The following is an 18,664-nucleotide window of genomic DNA, read 5'->3' on the forward strand; positions in this document are numbered from 1 at the left end:
ACTATAATTTATAATAATTTAATAAAGTTGTTAAGTTACCACAAGTTCCCTCAGCTTCATGCAGGCATTAATGGATTTTGACAAAGCATTGTTAGTTTAAATTGCAGTTTTTGACCCTCGATTTGAACTCACCTGGAAAACAACCTTTTCCTTTTCGAACTCCTCCATCGTGTTCACCTCGTTCACAATGTTCTTGAGGCTTTGATCCACGCTGTTCATCCAGTCGATCATCTCATTGAACTTCAGATGATAGCCTTGCCATTGTGCTGGGATTTGTTGCAAAGTCTGACGCATATCAGCCAATTTGTTGGACATTTGTTGCCACTGAGCCTTGGCATTGTCATAAGCCTGATCCAAACTAATGTCTCCGGGCTGATGTTGCCTGTGCGCCTGTGCGAGACGCTGCATGTTTTGCAGGCAACGCTCCAAACGCGGCACGGTATCCTGTTGCAGCAGGAATTGTTGATTGCGCTGCAGAATAGAGTCAACATCCTCGTTGCGATTGAGTGCCTGTTGCTCCAGTTGCAGCTCCTTTTCGACATCCTTAAGCGATTGATAGAACACATTCTCATCCAGACGGAAGTCAAGCTTCAGCAAATGCAATGGCGCCTGGGAAAGAACATTCTTCCAGCGCGTTTGCAGTTGTTCTACGCTTTGCACCACAGCTGGTTGTTCCTGGGCAGGCAAAGTCGTGAGCAATTGCTGTGCCGACTGCACCAGATCGTTCATCCAACGATCGTTGACTTGATCAAAGAAGTATTTTTGCGTTTCAATTGTTGTCTTCGATTCAATGTGCTTCTCCACCAACATGGATTCAGCTTGAGTCAGCCATTCAGTAACGACACGTTCGTTATCCTTGAAGTTGCTCCAACCACCGGCAGCATCGTTCAATCGCTGCTCCCATTTGCCGGCATTCTGAATGACATAATTGAAGCGCTCATTCAGTTGTTGCATTTGCTGAGCAGCTGGTGCAGTATCGATCTTATCATCGGCAGCCACAGCGTTCAGCAGATTCTGGAACACCTTGTTCTTGCTCTCCAGCATGGAGCGATAATAGACAGTCCTTGAGAAGTAGGTCTTGTGCTTGTGCAGCTGTTCGTTGAGCACTTCCCGACCACCGGCCAGATTGTGTGTGCCCAGCAGTTGCTCCGCTTCGCTCAGCCATTGATGGATCTCCTTTTGACCGGCCTCGAGCGACTCCTGCTGTATCTGCAGCTGATGGAACAAGTGCAGCTTGGCAGGCAGCTGAGCACGTATGCGCACCAGCGATTCCTTCTCCTGCTTAAGCAGCTTCATCATCCTGTCAACCTCGTCGCGCGACAAGTCCTGTATAAGCGATTGGAAGGTGCGACTGATGGTCTTGAACAGCTCCTCATTATCATCAATTTCGCTTGCCAACTGCTGCAGCTGCTCGCCATATCGGCGAATCTGCTCGCTGTTGCCCAACACCTGGCGCTTATCCAGTACACTCTCAGCACCGCGCAGCCACTTTGAGAGCTTCTCAATGCCCGACTTGTACTCTTGACGCGAGCGAATAATGTCACCGGCATGCATGTACTGTTTGGTGTTGGCAAACAGACGCTCGAAGCGCTCGGCGAGCGCGCCATGACGTTGACGCAGTTGCTGGGCAATGGGTTCCTCACAGGAGGCAATCAGATAGCTGGCAGCATTGCCCAGCGCATCAAACTTGTCCTTCCACACGCTAATGTCTTGGAAGAACTCCAGGCGATCGTCTTCGCTTTGATTGAGCTTCTGCTCGGCGAGCAGCAGCCACTCTTCACAGTTGGGCGCCAATTGATTCCAGTTGCGCCAGCAGTTGACGACCTCCTCGAGAGAGTTCTGGCAACACTTAAGCTCCATGGAGACACGCTTCCAACGCTCCTCAGTCTCGTACATGAAGCGATCAATCTCATTGATATCCTTGCGTGCCACGTTACCTTCGCGCTTGTATTCATCGACCACCTGTTGCATGTCGACAAAGGCTTTCTGGAACTCTTGGAAGATCTTGTTGCGTGAGACAAAGTTCTTGTATTGTTCCAGCTGCTGGGCAACCTTCTCCTCTTGTCCATATTTGCCAGTCCAGCCGCGCATTTTGTTCTCGACTAGGTTCAAGAAGGCAATCAGACAGCACTTGTGCTCGAGGAATTTCAAGCGAATGCGACGTTCAGCCGCCTTGGGCGCGACCTCTTGAAGGCGTCGTTCCATGTTGCGCAGCTGCTCGAGCGGCACTTGTTGAGCCAGCGGAGAGCGCTTGGCATTATCGAACATGGCCACAATGCGTGGCAGATCGGCAAAGAACAGCTTATGCTCCTCCAACTTTCTACTGATGACAGCAGCTGTCTCCTCATTCATTGCATTGGGTATGTCATTGTCCATGAGCAGTTTTTCGGCTTCGGCCAGCCATTTTCCCACAATGCCGAATTCGCCGGGCAGCTCGGCGTCCAATAGCCAGAGCCAGTACATCATCTGGTATTGAAGGCGCTGCCACAGCTCGTTAATTTCATCCCACGATTGACGTGAGACCTGCAGAAAACCGCTCTGAGTCTCAGTTAATTGCTTCAGACGGTTGTAAGCAGGCAAATGTGCATCGACTTCAGAACGTGCCAATAGATATTCACTAAAATCGCGTGGAAATGAATTCATCATCACCATTGGTTCGTATTCGGTGGTCTTCTCCACCAGAAAACGACGCAATTCGTTCACTTCTTGTTGCACATGCGACTCGTCGCGTGTTGCACCCTAAAAAAATATATGAAAATTCAATTAGTATTTGAATCATTCAAATACATTATATAGTACAAACTTACCTTTGGTTCGGGATACTTGTGCAAAAATTGTGCCACATATGTCATTATGCTCTTCTCATCCGGTTTGGGTACGTCCACATCCTCAGCGTCCAATAGTTTGGCAATGCCCAATTTGCTTTCGGCCACATCGAAAGCAGTCTCCAAACGCTGACGATTGCTAGTCTTCTTTAGCTCAGCTAAATTAACCAGATTCGCTTTAATTGCATCGATAAGTGCGAGGAAAGCGACGCCATCTCTCCAGCTGGCGCCAAAATCTTTCACCTCCACACCACTGTCTCTGCAAATTGTGGAAAATTAATCAATTACAAATCATTTTAATGTGTTGTGGGTACTTACTTTGGCAAGGCGTTTGTTACCCAATTGAGTAGCGTTTTCTTGGCACCTTGCTTCCATTTCTCAGCCCTTAGATCACCACCAGCCTTATGATTGCCAACACTGTCGAGTGAGCTAACCGAACCGCCAATACCATGACCCAAATATTCTAGGTTGCGGCTATTCTCCTCGATCTGTGAATAGTTTCAAGCATTAGTTTCAATTTGCATGGAACAATCGGATATTGATTTGTAATGGGGAAAATTATAATTTTTGGGGTGCTTTATAATTGAGACTACCAACTGAAGAGTTTAACTAACGGATACATAAGTAAAAATGATGTACGAATGACAACGACACCAACACAATTTGATTACATCGACTTTAACCTACCTGTGGCGCATAATTTATAACTACAACTAAGTTTTTCCGCCTCTTTTTACGAAGCTTGTGTTTGTTTTTGATTTGTTATGGTTTTTAGAAGAATTAAATATAAATAAAGTAAAGTTATAGATAGAGGATTAATTATGTTTATAATTGGCATAATTGTGAATAGCTATTCGGTGCTTCAAAAGTTGGTGGTCTAAACTTGGGTGACATTTAAACAAGTGTACATCTAACAACCAATTCACGATTCTCTTTAAAGTGCTTCAATTTGCTCACAAACTGTGCACTGTACGGTGGGTATTTATGTGGTAAAAAGGGGTTTCAAATTGTAGCTTAAGCGTAGAGCTCAACTCACCTGGAAGTACAATATGATCGTCCATATCAGACCCAACACAACTGGTGGTCTCCCATCCACCAGATCTGCGGGATTAATATTGACCAATTTGATACGTTTGCTGGCTAAAAATTGTAGAGCTGTATTGGCATTGCTAAGGAAATGTGGACGTCTGAGAACGCGGCCCTTCTCCACGGGCAAACGTTCGCCGGACAAAACTTCGAGCAACGCAATCAGTTTCGTGCCATCGCGTAAATCGTTGATTAAATCATCAATGCGAAGCGGTGGAACACGCTGAAATAAAATAAAAATATACAAATTGTTATAAATTAAACGAGTTAAAGGTGAGGAAATTAAGTAAAAAATTCTATTTAATAATTTCCTTTAAGTAATTCGAAAATTTCAAGGTTGCAGGCTAATGGGTTCTAAGGTGTTTTAATAAATATCTGCTGAATTTGTATGCTCGCTAATCATGGGGTAGAAGGGTATTTAAAATTGTGCTTCCATTAAATGTATGTAAGAGTCATAAAGTATATTCATACATAAATATATGTCTTATATATTCTTGATCAGTGTCAACAGCCGAGTCAAAATACTTTTGTATTTTGCACTCTAATGTATGTAGTTCTATATTAATATACCAAATATAATCTTCGGTATACATATGCAAAAACAAAGAGCAAATCTAAGCAATAACAACAACTATGTTGCTGATGATAGAGCAAAGGAGAGTGAGTGCGATAGCGTTCTATATTTCAATATTGTACACTGACTTGCATATGCATTGTGTGAAACATTTTGTGGCTGCGCTTGCTTTTGATTTTATTTATTTATTATTTGAATGAAATGCACTTTGCAGATCAAACTATGATCACTTACATACTTCATGGTTTCAACTTTGAATTTAATTTAGTTATTTTACTTTCAATTGTTGATGTCATGGAAAGTTGATTTGAAAACTTTCTGCCAAGAGATAATTCACTTCAATTTTAATTTAACATTTTTGTGAAACCAGAGTTAACAATTTATGAAACGCATTGTAAACCCATCAGTATTCTTTACCTTTATTCTCTTCTAAAAGCAAACATTAATATAAAAATAAATAAGTAAATTTTAAATACATTTATAGGGTAATTTTATAATCGAGCAATCTCGATGAATGAAATTTTAAATTTAATTCATTAAATATCTTGGCCCACTGATGCTGCCTTCGATAATGTCAATGTGATGTAAATTCTGCTTAGTTCTCCTCTCTAATAATACAGAAAATTTTCTCACTACAGTTCAATATTCAGAGTTCGAACATATGAACCATTTCTAATTCCATTATCTAGAATCCTCTCTCAGACAGGTGACCGAAAATCGACATTGTCTTTTCTCTCGACATGAATTGAGACTCTTCTTACTTTCATCATGTACTATCTCTCATGCTAAGACCTTTTGAGCCAAACCCACATCCGTTGATCACGTGAAAGCTCAATAGCAAATTAGCAACACAGAGCTGAATTCTTCGATTTAAATTCAACTTTTAGTTCCAAATTATTCATACTTGCAATCAGTCGAAACATTCAAAATGTGCAAAATAAAAATCAACGCAATTGTTTTTTTAATAATTCTTCAAATATTCTTGGTAGCATCAGCTGCCTTCAAAGAGGTGAGAACAGTTACATAAAGCAGTGTTGTACAGTGAGTGCTAAGAATGTTTACATCTTTTTCTTATCAGACGATCAAATCCGACGGACAAATGGCAGAAAAATGCTGCAGTCAGACCTATGAAGCTGTAAAACCTTTATTAGATTATTTTCGACTGGTTAAAAATGATTTAGAAGAGAGGGAAATTAAGGAAAATAATTTAATTGAATTAAATTCTGATCTTATGGAAAAGTATCGTGAAATTGTAGAAATTCATGAACTATTCATGAATGAGGCAGCTCTATTAAATGAGTATAAAATCAAAGTTGGGAAAGGGGAAAACGATTTGCAGTCGTCTCAAATTAAAGTCGATAAACTAGAATCTGAAATTAATTCACAAAAAACTGTTATTGCCAAATTAGAAGCAGAATTAGCAAATAAATCTTCCGACTTAGAAATTTGTGAAATTAAATTAAAAACACTCGATTCTGTGTTAATTGAAAAAGATGAAAATAAAACAAGTTTGTTTTCGAGTAGAATTGAATTGCAATTAAAGGAGATGGAAACTAAATTAAAAACAAAAGATACAGAAAATCTCTGGTGTCGTTTTGAAATCAATTTATTAAATAATGCATCAGAGAATATGAGAGAAGAGCAGAGAAAAATGAGTTCTCAAATAGAAGAGTGGCATTCGAAAACAATAGTGAGCGATTATCAAAATATATTATGTCGTTCTGAACTTGATAAGTTAAGTCCCACAACTTGCATCCCTTTTGGAGATTATCCAGGAGTTCATCAACTCAATGTCTCTGGGATAGATTTCTTCGATGTTTTATGCGATAGTCAGTTAGCTGGACCTGGATGGATTGTAATACAACAACGAGTTGGGCGCAATGAGGATTTCAATAGAGACTGGGACACCTACCGCGAAGGATTCGGTGCATTGGATAGCGATTTCTTCATAGGATTAGAGAAAATATATCGTATCACAAGTTTGCAGCGTTTCGAACTTTATATACATTTGGTTGCTGTGAATGGAAGTGTCTACAATGCTCGTTATGACGACTTCAAAATATCTGATGAAGACAATGGATACACACTGAGTCTAGGCAAATGGAATGGAACATCTGAGGATGCGATGAGAATCGGCGAAAACATGAAATTCTCAACATTCGATCGCGATAACGATTTTAGCGGTGACAATTGTGCAGTTGAGTTCAAAAGTGGCTGGTGGTACAACAGTTGTCATCATTGGTAAGCATTACAAATTTCCGTTTTTGATTAAATATACTAAATTATTCTTTTTTTAATACAGTAACTTAAATCAAAAAAATTTGCTTCACCCATCGATTGACCTAAAAGAAGCTAAGATGCTAATTCATCCCAAAGAAGCGATGAATTTATGATAGCCGAGCCGAATCTCCGATATTTGACTCTTTTATGTAATCATTTATATATAATTCGTGCACTAAGAATTTGCTATTTAACGTAGCGACTTATTTGTTGAATGACTCATTGAAAGAGATTTGTAAAAGGCCATCGTACAATTTCTAAATAACATTTTAATAAACATTTTACTTGCAGTTATCGCTTACAAGTTCAGTGCTTGAAATGATCTGAACATAGAAAAAGCTCTTGTTTTAACTCAGTTTAAAGTAAATGTAAAGACACTCAACTACAATTAACTTTATTTACTACGGCAACTTAATGTTTTGTACCGACAAACATTTGATAGCTTTTTTGCATCGAATAGACAAACTGACCAAAGGAAAATTAATGAAAGAACATGTTTCACATATACATATAAACATTTGTATGTACTTAGATCGATCCGCAAATACACGCAAATACGAGATGTATTACCAAGTAATTTAATGAGCAATAAAGCCAAATGACCAGACATCGACAGCGACTTTGAAGTGCCTTTTCGCTGCAGCATTTAACGGCATTTTTATGGGCCCATTAAGTATGTGCATAATGTAAATATGCATATGTATAAGTGAGTTTTAAATTGCACACGTTGTGCATTTTGTATACGAATACATACTATACACACATACTTGCATATTCAACTCAATCGATTTAATTAATGCGTTTCATTAATCGAAGTCACACATTACATATGAATGCAAAACTACAGATAAATTTAGCTAAGCTATCTACTCAATTAATGCAGAAAAAAGTGTGTTTCTTTGTGTACAACTTTTCTTAAGTTGACAGAAATAATTTCCTTACTTGTGCGAATTTCTCCCTATTTTCTCTATTACACAAACATATTAAACCCACCACATAAAATGCGTGTGCTGGGGGATGAAAACGCAACATGAAACGCACCAAATAAATAGTATCAATTAAAATAGTTTAAATCGTTTCACTATGCGATAATTTGTTTAGTTTGCCTTCCAGTCATTTGCCCCGACAAATTGGCCAATGACACGCGCTGGCATTTGGGTTGACTTTACCGCAAAAGATTGCGATTTAAGTTAATGTCATTAGTTCGTAGACGAACATCGGAAGTGGCACCGACAAAACCCAAGCAAATAAGTGCAGTCATCGCGAGCAGGCATTATAAAATTGAGTGTAGCATTTAATTGAGCTTTCCCAGTGGTTTTTCTCAGGGTGAGTCTAGGGGACCAAAAGCAAGGCAAATAGTTTGTACAACAAAAAAGAAAAACTTTGACTTCAACTGTTGCGGACATGCAAATGACGGTAAAGTTTTCTGTGTCTGTTTCTGTCTGTTTCGAGTCGCAAAAGTTGTGTTAATGCAACTTCCGAGAACTATGCTACTTACAATGCGAAATCAATTTCGGCATTTCCTGTTAGTCGCCTTTCCTCCCCCCTCTTTACCACCAACGATGACACACCCCTTTAACACACCCAAAGCAACCAACTTAATTTATGGTGTTGTCTGGCAATTGTGTCAAACTTTTCTAACAGCTTTTTGTCTTGCAATGCCTTTTTATTTCTTGTATTCTTTTATTGGACAATTTGCAGTGTTGTTTCTCAATCTTTACTCTATATAGATACCATAAAAGAAAGGAAATTCTTTTACTTGATCATGAGGTTAAGAATGCCAGTGCGGACTTGTTAAACAAGTTGATTCCATGGCAACAAAAAAAAGTGTTGAAAACATTTCGAATTCAAGAAGTGTTTCGCTGAACCTGAAATCTTTGGGACATCTAAGATATTTTTAACCCTTTAAGCATTGCAAATTCCAACAGCGTTTAAATCTATTTTAAAATCCCTTCGAGGGTAACATCTAGGCCTAATATCTCTGACTCAAATGAAGTTCCGTCTGCTGCAAAGCTTCCAACTTAATATTCCATTGGCGGTTAGCAAACACTGGTCTAAAGTCTCGTCTGCAGGGCCGACACATTTTGCGTAAACACTTTGAAAATGTCTATCTAATATGCGTGTGTATTCGTGTGTTTGTGTTATTTCTAAGAATAACTTCAACTTCCAAGTCAGCAGACAATTGCTGGGCACGCGCACCCAAGGCGTCCAAGAAGTCTGCATGGAATACGGCAATGCGAGAAATTCCACATGCCGTGGAATGGAAATGGCAACCGCTGTTAGCCAAGTTCATCAGCCAGCTATGCGTTGGCCTATAAAAGAAAAAAAGAGTGCTCGAAGTCAGACTGAAACAATGCTGCATTAATGACAGCGAAGCAGTTCCGTTTCATGTGTGGCCCGTTGCAGCTGCGATTAATCCCCCCACACACACACATACATACATACATACAAGGAGGGGGAGCCCACGCAATACGCCCACTGACTTACTTTTACCTTGAACGTTGATTTAATGCACTTTTCTCTCTGTTGCTCGTGCCCGTGTTCGTTACTGTTTGTATCTAATGTGTTATCTTTTAATACAACTTCAATCTGCAGACATGAGCCGGCATTTCTTGTACGAATTTTGCCGGCCGGCCGGCTTGATGGCTGCCTGGCTGTTGGGCTCTTGACTGCTGTCGACTGGCGGCTGCTTGGCCATAAACAAACCAGTTCTACAGGCTCAAAATGCCAATGCAATGCGTTGAGAACCAGACCCCCAACTCCAACTCCAACTCCATCTACATCTCTCCACAACTGACTGACAAAGTGACTGGCAATAAAAAAGGAGTTGCAGTTGCAGATACAGATACATACAGGCTGAGTTCGTTGTGCAAAGAGTCTTTCAAGGCGTGGGCAGGTCATAAGATCGTTGATTGAAGCCATATTTCAGTTGCAATGATGTCTGTTGTGCTGTTATGTATGTTAATAGACCGTTATGCAATATGTAAAATGACTCACAATGAATCGGCAATTTGTTGAATGTTGCAATTGCACAACAGCCATTTCATTAGCACATTTCACATTTGGCGAGAAAGGCAACAAACACAAAACTGTAGGCACTAGGTACTAGAATGTTGCCGGGACAACATGCTAATCAAAAGTAATTTATTTAATTTGTATTTGCTTATTGAGCATTTGTTAGAGCTGTCAATTTACGCCGTCTATATGCCTGGAGGCATATCGATGTATCTCACAGATACTGGACACATCTTTCCCTAAAGATACATTCAATTTTTATTTTGAGTACTTCTTCCAGCTCTCACATAAACTATTTTTCAGTTCAAGCTGAGCCAGTTATGTCATTCGGTTCACTCAATCATTCATTCATTCATTCACATTGCGGTGACCCGAATACTCGCGCTGTGCGCTGTTATTGTGCGCAGAATTTGATTAAAATTTATTAACTAATTTATACGCTCTGCCCAACATGAATAACAGCAATAACAACAATAACAATAGCCCCGCCATCGCACACGCCTGCTGGATGCCAACATTTTTTCATGCGGATCATCGAGTCAGTATTATATTGTCTATATCCCCCCCTGCAAGGCTGTCATAAGCATGATGACTCGAGTTTTATGGGTGTGATTTTTTTTTGTATCCCCTTTCGGGAGATGTATTATCTTTGCGACCTGTTGTTTGTTCAGCATTAAACAATGACTGACTTAATAATTGTAAATTATTTTAATTGACACGTTTTGTGTATTACATCAACATCAAGCCTTTAACTTATCGTACATCAAACAAAATTAATTTATTATTTTGTTGACTTTAAATATTTAACCTATATTCATTCCGTACATATTACACAAAGTTTTCACCGAAGTGAAGAAATTTATTTCAATTTCTATAAGGATACTAAATTATTGCTCTAAGCATCTACTAAACTTTATCTTTTTAATTATTGAATTTAAATTCAAGTCATTTTTATTTTTTACTATTTTCCATTGGGTGTACTTTTCCCAAATAGTCATGAAATCATTTACAAGGCCATCGGAACATTTATGAAAGTATGTACTATATATCAATCATTTCCAAAATGAGTCTAACATCAATCCATCTGTGATACCAAACAAGATGTGCATTTTCAGTCAATTGCTCGTCAACTGGAGTGTGTTGCAATTATTAAAGTGAATGTATAGACCAAAAAAAAAGTTTAAAACTGTTGCTGTTGGAGGCGCTTAAATTAGAAAGGATACAGCCAATGTGAAAGTGGGGCTAGAAGACAGTTATTTGTCAGCTATAATTTAAAGTGATGCCTGTCAAGTTGCAAATCGTCAATTGTATTTTGCAGAGCTGCAAGGCAACTACCTATCTAAATCAACTTAATGTAGTTTCACGTTAATGAAATGAATTGAAAATTTAAATTTGAAACGCGACGAATCTCCTTGCACGTTTCTTTCTATTTCGCTTACGAAAAGAATGCAAATCAATATGCAAATTTCAAAGTCACACACAATCAAGATATAAATTTTTAGCTGCGAAGAATCGATTAAACCCCATCGATAGCTGGCATTGAAGGAATCGCAAAACAACAAATAACTCACCTTCGATAGGTATGAATTAATCCAATTAGTGAATGTCTTCTTCTGCACACGTTCTTGCTCCTCTGTGAAGAGAAAAAGAGAGGGAAAACGAAAGGAAAACATGAGAAAATGTTGGAAATACGGTTTTTTCCTTTTTCGTGTAATTGTAATTAAATGTAAGACAAGCTATAAGATTGTCGGGACGGTGGCATAAAAGGCGAACGCATACATGACGCTGCAAAAGATACACAAGGCAAAAGATACCTGCTAAAGGCAGCACAACGATAAGATACACTTCCGAGTAAGCACAGATACATGAAACGATGTACGAGTATTTTTCACCTGCAAAAGCTGCCGACACATGTATCTAATGTTTGCATTAATTGAATTATCATTTTTTTTTGTGGGGCATTAAATGAAATTAACACAATGACATCATGTTCGCCAATCTGCACTTGCCATTGTATCTTGTATCTTATCTGAAGTTTAAAGAGCATAATTCAAAGTTGAGAAATGTTTTAAACATTCTTTTTAGCAATCAAAAAACAAAATACATTCATCTTTGCTTTACGTCAATTGTTGAACATAAATATTTACTTCATTTCATTTTGATTACCTCCATTTCGGTAGAAAATAAAAATAATAAACAATACGTTAAACAAATTCAACAATTTTTATTTTGTAAATAATTATGAAAATTAAAGAAAGACCAAACGAATCTCGGCTGTGATTCATTATAGCTCAAAAAAGTGAATGCAGACAGAGTATTCAATGGATTCTCGGCCTGTCATAAAGGGGCAGCTGTCTAATTACCCCTTTGACTCCGCAATGGACAAAGAAGAGATGGCACAATGCGTGGTCTATTTGAACTGGCAGCGAGCCAAAAGCATGCCTATAATATGAATTCAAAATAGATTTGCCCGCCATAAATACCAAAATTTTTCAAATTTCAAATGGAAAATTTTTATAGTTGGAAAATTCAAAGAAGAATGCGTGGAAAGCGTGTTACACAAAATAAATAATGTCACAAAATTCTGACAGAATTCAAGCTAATTGTTGGCGCAATTTACAAGCACTCGACATTCGATTAGTCGACAATATAATTGTAAATTAAACTCAATATGTTTTTATGTCTTGGCAATTTTCAAGAAATGTTTCAATTTTCTTTGCTTCGTGTGACGCAATTTTCAGCCCGAAATTTGACAAAAGATTATTAAAATAGAAATTAGTTCAAGGTCGCGCAATTTGCAAAACAGAATAAGGCAAAAATACATTTTAAATTGTATTAGAAATTTTTTAGAAATGAATGCATAAAATCTTTGAAGAAAATCTTTTAGCAATAAAAATGAACTTGGCGCAGGGGTGAAACATCAAAAACGTCCGAGAATTTATGTAGTTTTCTTATGTGACAATTTAAAAGCCTTCTAATAGTTTGTAAATATGTTGTGAATTAAGCCCCACAATAAATAAATACGTTGTTAATGTGCTTAAGGTGTTTTTCTTAATGTTTATTTAATTAAATCAACCAGAACGAACTTGTGCGCTGTTGCCAACCAAATGGACCTATGTACATACCTTATTCTCATTTGATATATACTACTTCCTCTAAAATCGGTATTTCTTATCCGTTTGTAATTAAATTTTCAGCTTATATAAACAGTATCATAAATTTTGTGCATGCTAATTTGTAAGATTATTTCAAACGTGCCAACATAATCAAAAATCAAGAAGGAAATCAGATAATTTAGTAAAATATTATTCTTCAACGAAATAAATTTTACGCTTGCATTTTAGCCTCCAGTCAAACGTTTATCAAAAACTGTTCAAGCTTTACTTTTTTGTACGGTCGTCGGCAATATTCAATCAAGTTTGTTATAAAGTTGTTTAACCAAACAGAAACTTTTGGCTATTGCCTACTCGTCTTGCAAATTAATGAAACCAGATTTGTCAAAGTAACATCCGACGCAACGGGAATAAATTAAATAAAGCTAACTGCTGTTTTTGGTATTTACAGGTTTTTCTTTTTTGAATTTGATAACTAGTTGACATTTTTGTTTATACATATTATAAAAGCTATGTTTAATTTGTGCGTTGTTACAAAAATAGATGTATACGACATACACAAAGGTGTTGATAAGTTTCCAACCAAACCATAAAAAGTGTACACATTGTAAGTGTTGATAATCAGCAAATACTTTCGCTAATTGTTCTAGAGATAAGCGGTAGAATGCACTTGAAAAATGGTATTCAGATAAGGCCACATACATATGTACAAAATAAAAAGTGTTGAAATAAACGTCGTGTTTAAAATAGTCAAAAATAATAGCGACGCGACGTGACTGCAAACACAGCAATAAAAAAAATACAAAAATATTTTAATGATGTATCGATTATTATAAAAAAAGCTTGACTACAAAAGAGCTTTCATTAATAAAGAACAATACTCGAGTTTCAATAGCAGCATTTTCCGATTTTTTTGGCTGATCCATTAATTAACCTTTGAGCAAAACTTTCAAGATTCACAACATGAAAAGTAAAAGCATAGAAATTCTAGATTTTCAGCCTCACACAAAGCGCAGAGAAATTGTAGAGAACAATTAAGACAACGAACCGGGTCAGACCCCATATAAGCAATACATATACATAGTACTACCAGTGGGCAAGCGTTTAGGTTGAATGACTTTGGTTACCTACAAAAAATTTCAATTTCAATAATGATGGCCAAAAAAGCAAGCAGCTGGGAACAGAGTCCAACACAATAATAAATAAAACGAAAAACCCTCGAGGCAGAGCTAAAGACCAAACAAACATAAATTATAAACAGGCGAAAAGAAAGAAGCAAAATGTTAACAACAGTTTTATATACGGTTTTTGTGTGTTGGTTGTTGTGAATGGTTCAGTCAGTCAGTAAGTTAATGATGATAATTATAATGATGCGGCAGCTGATTATTATATTCGTTCTCTAACGAGCAAAACCCAAAAACACTTCAATTGCATTCAACGCAATTTCAGTTTACAATTTTATTGAGCGCAAAAAAGCCTTTTTTATTTGAAATTATGAAAAGCAGTTAAACAACTGTAAAGTTTATAGATTCACTTATGGAAGTAAAATAGTAAAATCATTGAAAGCTGTGAGTTGCTGTCTCCTCAATGTCTGGCTTGGCCTAGTTGCACATACGGAAATAGAAGAGATATTACACAGCAAACATAGAGAAATGTACTGTAAAAATAGTTTATTTATTTGTTTGGATTTTCCCCCTAAGACCCAAAAACAGTGAAGTAAAAAGAATGTTCTGCTTCTCATTTGCATAAACAAAAACGCAGTCGAACAACACACAAAATGTAGCTCTATCTGGAAAGAGGCGTAACCCATGGGGTCGAACATGGGGCATCGAGTTGAATGTGTAGTATATTGTGTATTGATGACTCGTATATGGGCAAGATATTAACCATATGCTGCAGACACAACGGAAATGTTTCGTATGCGTGAGTATGTAACATTTCCGCAATAGTAGTATAAATAAATTGTTTATTTGCTTAAAACCGAAATGTGCCAAGTACTTATTGCTGTCGAGTGCGTAACAATGAAATCAAATGGCTTTTAAAGTATGTGCGAAAGATGTAATAAAAGAAAAGTTGCCAATATAAACTCCGCTGCGAATCTCTTTTTAAAAAAAACCGTTGAAAGTCTCTCAAAACAGTGTAAAAACTTATGGAAGTTGCGCTATTATTTTACCATTTATCAACGCTTGTAAACTGGCTTCTTTAAACCAATTGAGAATCATAAGCTTAGACCGTGTAACAATAGGTTTTTGTTGGTGCCATTAACATGTTATTAGCATCGATTGACTGTTTCCACATTTCGCTATTTATATTGACCCATAAGTTTAAGTTTTTGCAAACCGGAAATGAACTCAAGAAACACTTATTGGAAAAGTATCTTTTGTTGTGCAAAACTTGAATTTAGCTACAAACATTTATTGTGACAAATTATAAAACAACTTTATTGTGTTAACCTTGACTCGAGTCACACATTTTTCTACATTTCCATTGTTGAAATTGTAAATCACGTGGTTATTAAGTATGCCTACGAAGATGATGTCGTTTAGCGTTTATATAAGTAGAGTGGGCAACAAAAATGTCTCTATAAACACCTATTTCTATTGATTAACAATTTAAATGCGTTAAAAAGATATCGCTGCAATGAGTTCATTGAGGTGTGTCCTAAGTGTAGCACCTGTTGCATTGCCCGCAAGTGACAAGCGAGATCGAAAGTATGTGGCAAGATACAAATGGGAATATAATCGTATATGGCATATTTGACGCTTCAGTGCGTTGCACAGGTTTTCACACACACCCGCAACATGTCATAAAGTGTAAGAATCTCGCAACAACTTGAATATATCATATGTAAATAGATAGATAGCTGGTTAAATACTTGGCTACCTTTTGTATATTACGTCATGGTTTTAAAATATACACACAGAACTGCTACTGGTATGCTAAATAATAAAAGGCATTTAAGTTTATTTGTTTTTGCTATTAATAACATTTACTGTAGATATCGATAGCGAAACGCAAATAAATGATTAAGCACTCGAACTGAAAAATTGTTTAGGTCTTCCACATTTGTTAATTGTTGTTCTTTGGTGGTTGGCCAAAAAAGCAACAACCACAAAAGACAAAAAAAATCATAACTGACCATAAAAAGAATTCTAAAGACTGCGCCCACAGTGAGATGAAAGATGGATGAAGATTCCCCATAGAAGTTTCTATTGCCACATGCGCAACAGCTGTCGTCTTTCATGTGGGTGAAGCAAAGAGTCTTTGTTTTTGCACCCATACTAACGCTTTATGGGTTAAGTATTTGCCACAAGTTGTGGCAGAAGTGCACTTGAATTTTTCGTCGTCTTGATAAACTTGTTTCACTTCTAATTTTACAAATCGCAGTTCGAATTTCCAATTCAATTCAATAACAAATCGCATTGCGGGGCGCCAACTTCGCTCAAGTTGTCGTAACCACATTTTAGGCATCAATTAAAAGCCGCTAAAGTCGTATAGACAATAAATATTGATACTGACAGCCAACAACAGCAACAGATACTACAACAACAACAGCATCAATAAATAATTCAACGATGATCTCACAGCGGACAGATAGACTGACAGTCAGACAGTTGTACGGCTTGGGGGCTGCTTTGCTGATCTATTCTCTGGACTTTTGACAGATAGATTTTTAGCGATAGATAACGTCGTCGTCTCGTATTGTTGTTATTCCAAATGTTGCTCGTGTGTGTTTGTTTATTTTGTTTTCATTTTCATTGTAGCAGCAGCAGCATTGAGTATGGCATCAAATATCTCTCCTCTCTCACACAACACACAGAAAATCACATGAATATTCAAATGACGAAAGTTTCGTGGCATTGAAATGTGGCACAGCAATTTCGGTCAATTTGCAAAACTGATTAACAATTAAAATTGCATTAGTCTGCGGCGCTCTTCATCAGTCCCTGTTAATTGACCTGTGAAATGGCCACACAATCTGAACTTGTCGAAAGAATGTCGAAGGGAAAAATCAACCCAATCAAAAAGGCAACCAGGCAACCAGAAACTAATCAATACTCGTAGTTTCTATACACCCTGCCCACATTTTCATGCTACTCTGTGTGTACTCTATTCAATAGCTATGTTAGCCCATCGACGGGACGAGTCATGTCAATTAGCATACATTTGACATGCCATGACGTTTCATTTTATAAATTTGTTAAGAGTCGCTCAGCTCATGTACCACCACACGAACGATATCGTACCCAATATCTGGCCTACAACACTCAATCACTCAGCTCGCGAGGCTCGTACAAAATAAATACATTTCTAAGTAAATTTATGGCAGCGAAAAAGAAACGAATTGAAAAAGTGGCCAAATCACGCAATATAAACATATTGGCAGGATATTCTGTTGATATTAACAACGCGCATCGCCAAAGCATTGAAGAGGAAGAAGGTCAAACAAAAAATACAGGGTATAAACATAGGCAGAAGCAATAAACTAATTGTCACATTAAATTGAGTGCTAAACGATTGGAAAAGTTAAGGTAGCCGAAGAGAAGACACCCTGTAAACATGATAAAAAGTAAATTTCTGAACTTAAATATGATTTGATAATGTAAATTCTTAATTCATAATTAATTTCAGGATGTTTACTAGATGGAAAACCCATTTAATATGCAAATCATAATAAATGATCTGACTACAAAAGATATAGATATCATATATAGTATATAGATAAAATGTAAATTACTGAACTTAAATTTGATTTGAATTTGTCAGTTGAATTCCTAGTTTATTTTAGGATATTTACTAAATGGAAAACCCGTTTAATCTTTGCAAGTCATACTAAACTAACATATAGCCGTGTAGAAGACACCAATAAATGTGATAAAAAATAAATTTATAAACTTAAATATGATTTGATAATGTCATTTTCTAAATTCTAATTTATTTTAAGACATTCACTAAATAGAAAGAAAAAAAAACATTTTATCTACAATCTTTGCAAGTCATGCTAAGCCCAATTAAATTTGTATTAATTGTCAGCTTAATATATATGACTGACAGCTGTCCTTCAATCGATTCAAAGTAGCAAAATCAATTGCATAAATAACAAAACGACCCCGCGAAAAACTAGAACACAAAAAAGTGGCTGTGGCATAAGCATAAGTATCTTGATGGCTGATATTAATAGATACGCTCATGAATGTCAGAACCTAATCATACAGATATAGATACATTTGTATCTGAACGAGTATCACGGGTATCGAGTGCAGACTACATTGAGACATTGCGAGGGACAGAGGCAGACAGTGAGTGAGACAATCAGACACTTAATTGCTTGTTGTATTTAACATAATAACCGCCGAGGAGGTCACATAACAGAGACCCAAGAGCCCAAAACTTTGCCAAACATTCAAATAAGATGCAGACGTCATTCAACCATCCCTCCTTTTCCCCTCTATCGCTGTCGCTCTCTCTCTCTCTCTCTCTCTGTGCCAGTTCCCCATCCTGCTATGCACTACCCGCAACCGTCACGCTCTTTTGGGTGGTTGCTTCGAGTGCTTTTGGCTGCCAATAAAATACAAGGCAAGCGGCAAAAAGAAACAAAAAAAAGAGGTAACAGCGCCGCCAAAGCTGCTTGCCAACAGTTGTGGGTAAATACATAACAAACGCACTGTGCGCATATATAAATAATATAAATTGCCAAGTAAAAGTTCAGCGCGAGGCGACTTATATTTAACAACAACAACAACATCAACAAACAGCAAACACAACGGGTA

General features: G+C 37.3%; 2 protein-coding genes across 19 annotated transcripts in view; one reads left to right on the forward strand and one right to left on the reverse strand.

The window, feature by feature from the left end:
* Window positions 1–18,664, reverse strand: part of LOC132793324 (muscle-specific protein 300 kDa) — a 121,313-nt gene that overhangs the window by 84,174 nt on the left and 18,475 nt on the right. For 9 of the 17 annotated variants that reach the window (XM_060803205.1, XM_060803197.1, XM_060803188.1 and 6 more), the window contains 6 exons: window positions 11,352–11,413; window positions 3,862–4,134; window positions 3,144–3,313; window positions 2,808–3,084; window positions 133–2,739; window positions 40–54 (listed from right to left, as the gene is read on the reverse strand). In XM_060803205.1, coding sequence (XP_060659188.1) covers window positions 40–54; window positions 133–2,739; window positions 2,808–3,084; window positions 3,144–3,313; window positions 3,862–4,134; window positions 11,352–11,413 — 3,404 coding nt within the window. The remainder of the gene's footprint in view (window positions 1–39; window positions 55–132; window positions 2,740–2,807; window positions 3,085–3,143; window positions 3,314–3,861; window positions 4,135–11,351; window positions 11,414–18,664) is intronic. The other 8 variants (XM_060803280.1, XM_060803214.1, XM_060803297.1 and 5 more) reach the window with 1 other exon arrangement.
* Window positions 5,384–7,374, forward strand: LOC132795898 (angiopoietin-related protein 7-like). 2 transcript variants are annotated; one of them, XR_009633482.1, is made up of 4 exons: window positions 5,384–5,494; window positions 5,564–6,594; window positions 6,626–6,726; window positions 6,788–7,374. XR_009633482.1 is itself a non-coding variant. In XM_060806847.1 (3 exons), exons 1-3 carry the CDS (start codon window positions 5,414–5,416, stop codon window positions 6,876–6,878), a joined length of 1,335 nt encoding a protein of 444 aa, XP_060662830.1. In that variant the 5' UTR covers window positions 5,384–5,413; the 3' UTR covers window positions 6,879–7,374. The 2 variants fall into 2 exon arrangements, 1 of the variants encoding a protein (XP_060662830.1); XM_060806847.1 differs by having other exon boundaries at window positions 5,564–6,726.

The sequence above is a fragment of the Drosophila nasuta genome, chromosome 2L (genome assembly GCF_023558535.2).
Source record: "Drosophila nasuta strain 15112-1781.00 chromosome 2L, ASM2355853v1, whole genome shotgun sequence".
Lineage (NCBI taxonomy): Eukaryota > Metazoa > Arthropoda > Insecta > Diptera > Drosophilidae > Drosophila > Drosophila nasuta.

Excerpts from the sequence above, each read along its gene's own strand:
- LOC132795898 (XM_060806847.1), top strand. The coding sequence starts at position 5,414 with ATGTGCAAAATAAAAATCAACGCAATTGTTTTTTTAATAATTCTTCAA. Across the intron at positions 5,495-5,563 it reads CATCAGCTGCCTTCAAAGAG|ACGATCAAATCCGACGGACA; the intron begins GTGAGAACAGTT and ends TTTTCTTATCAG. Across the intron at positions 6,727-6,787 it reads TACAACAGTTGTCATCATTG|TAACTTAAATCAAAAAAATT; the intron begins GTAAGCATTACA and ends TTTTTAATACAG.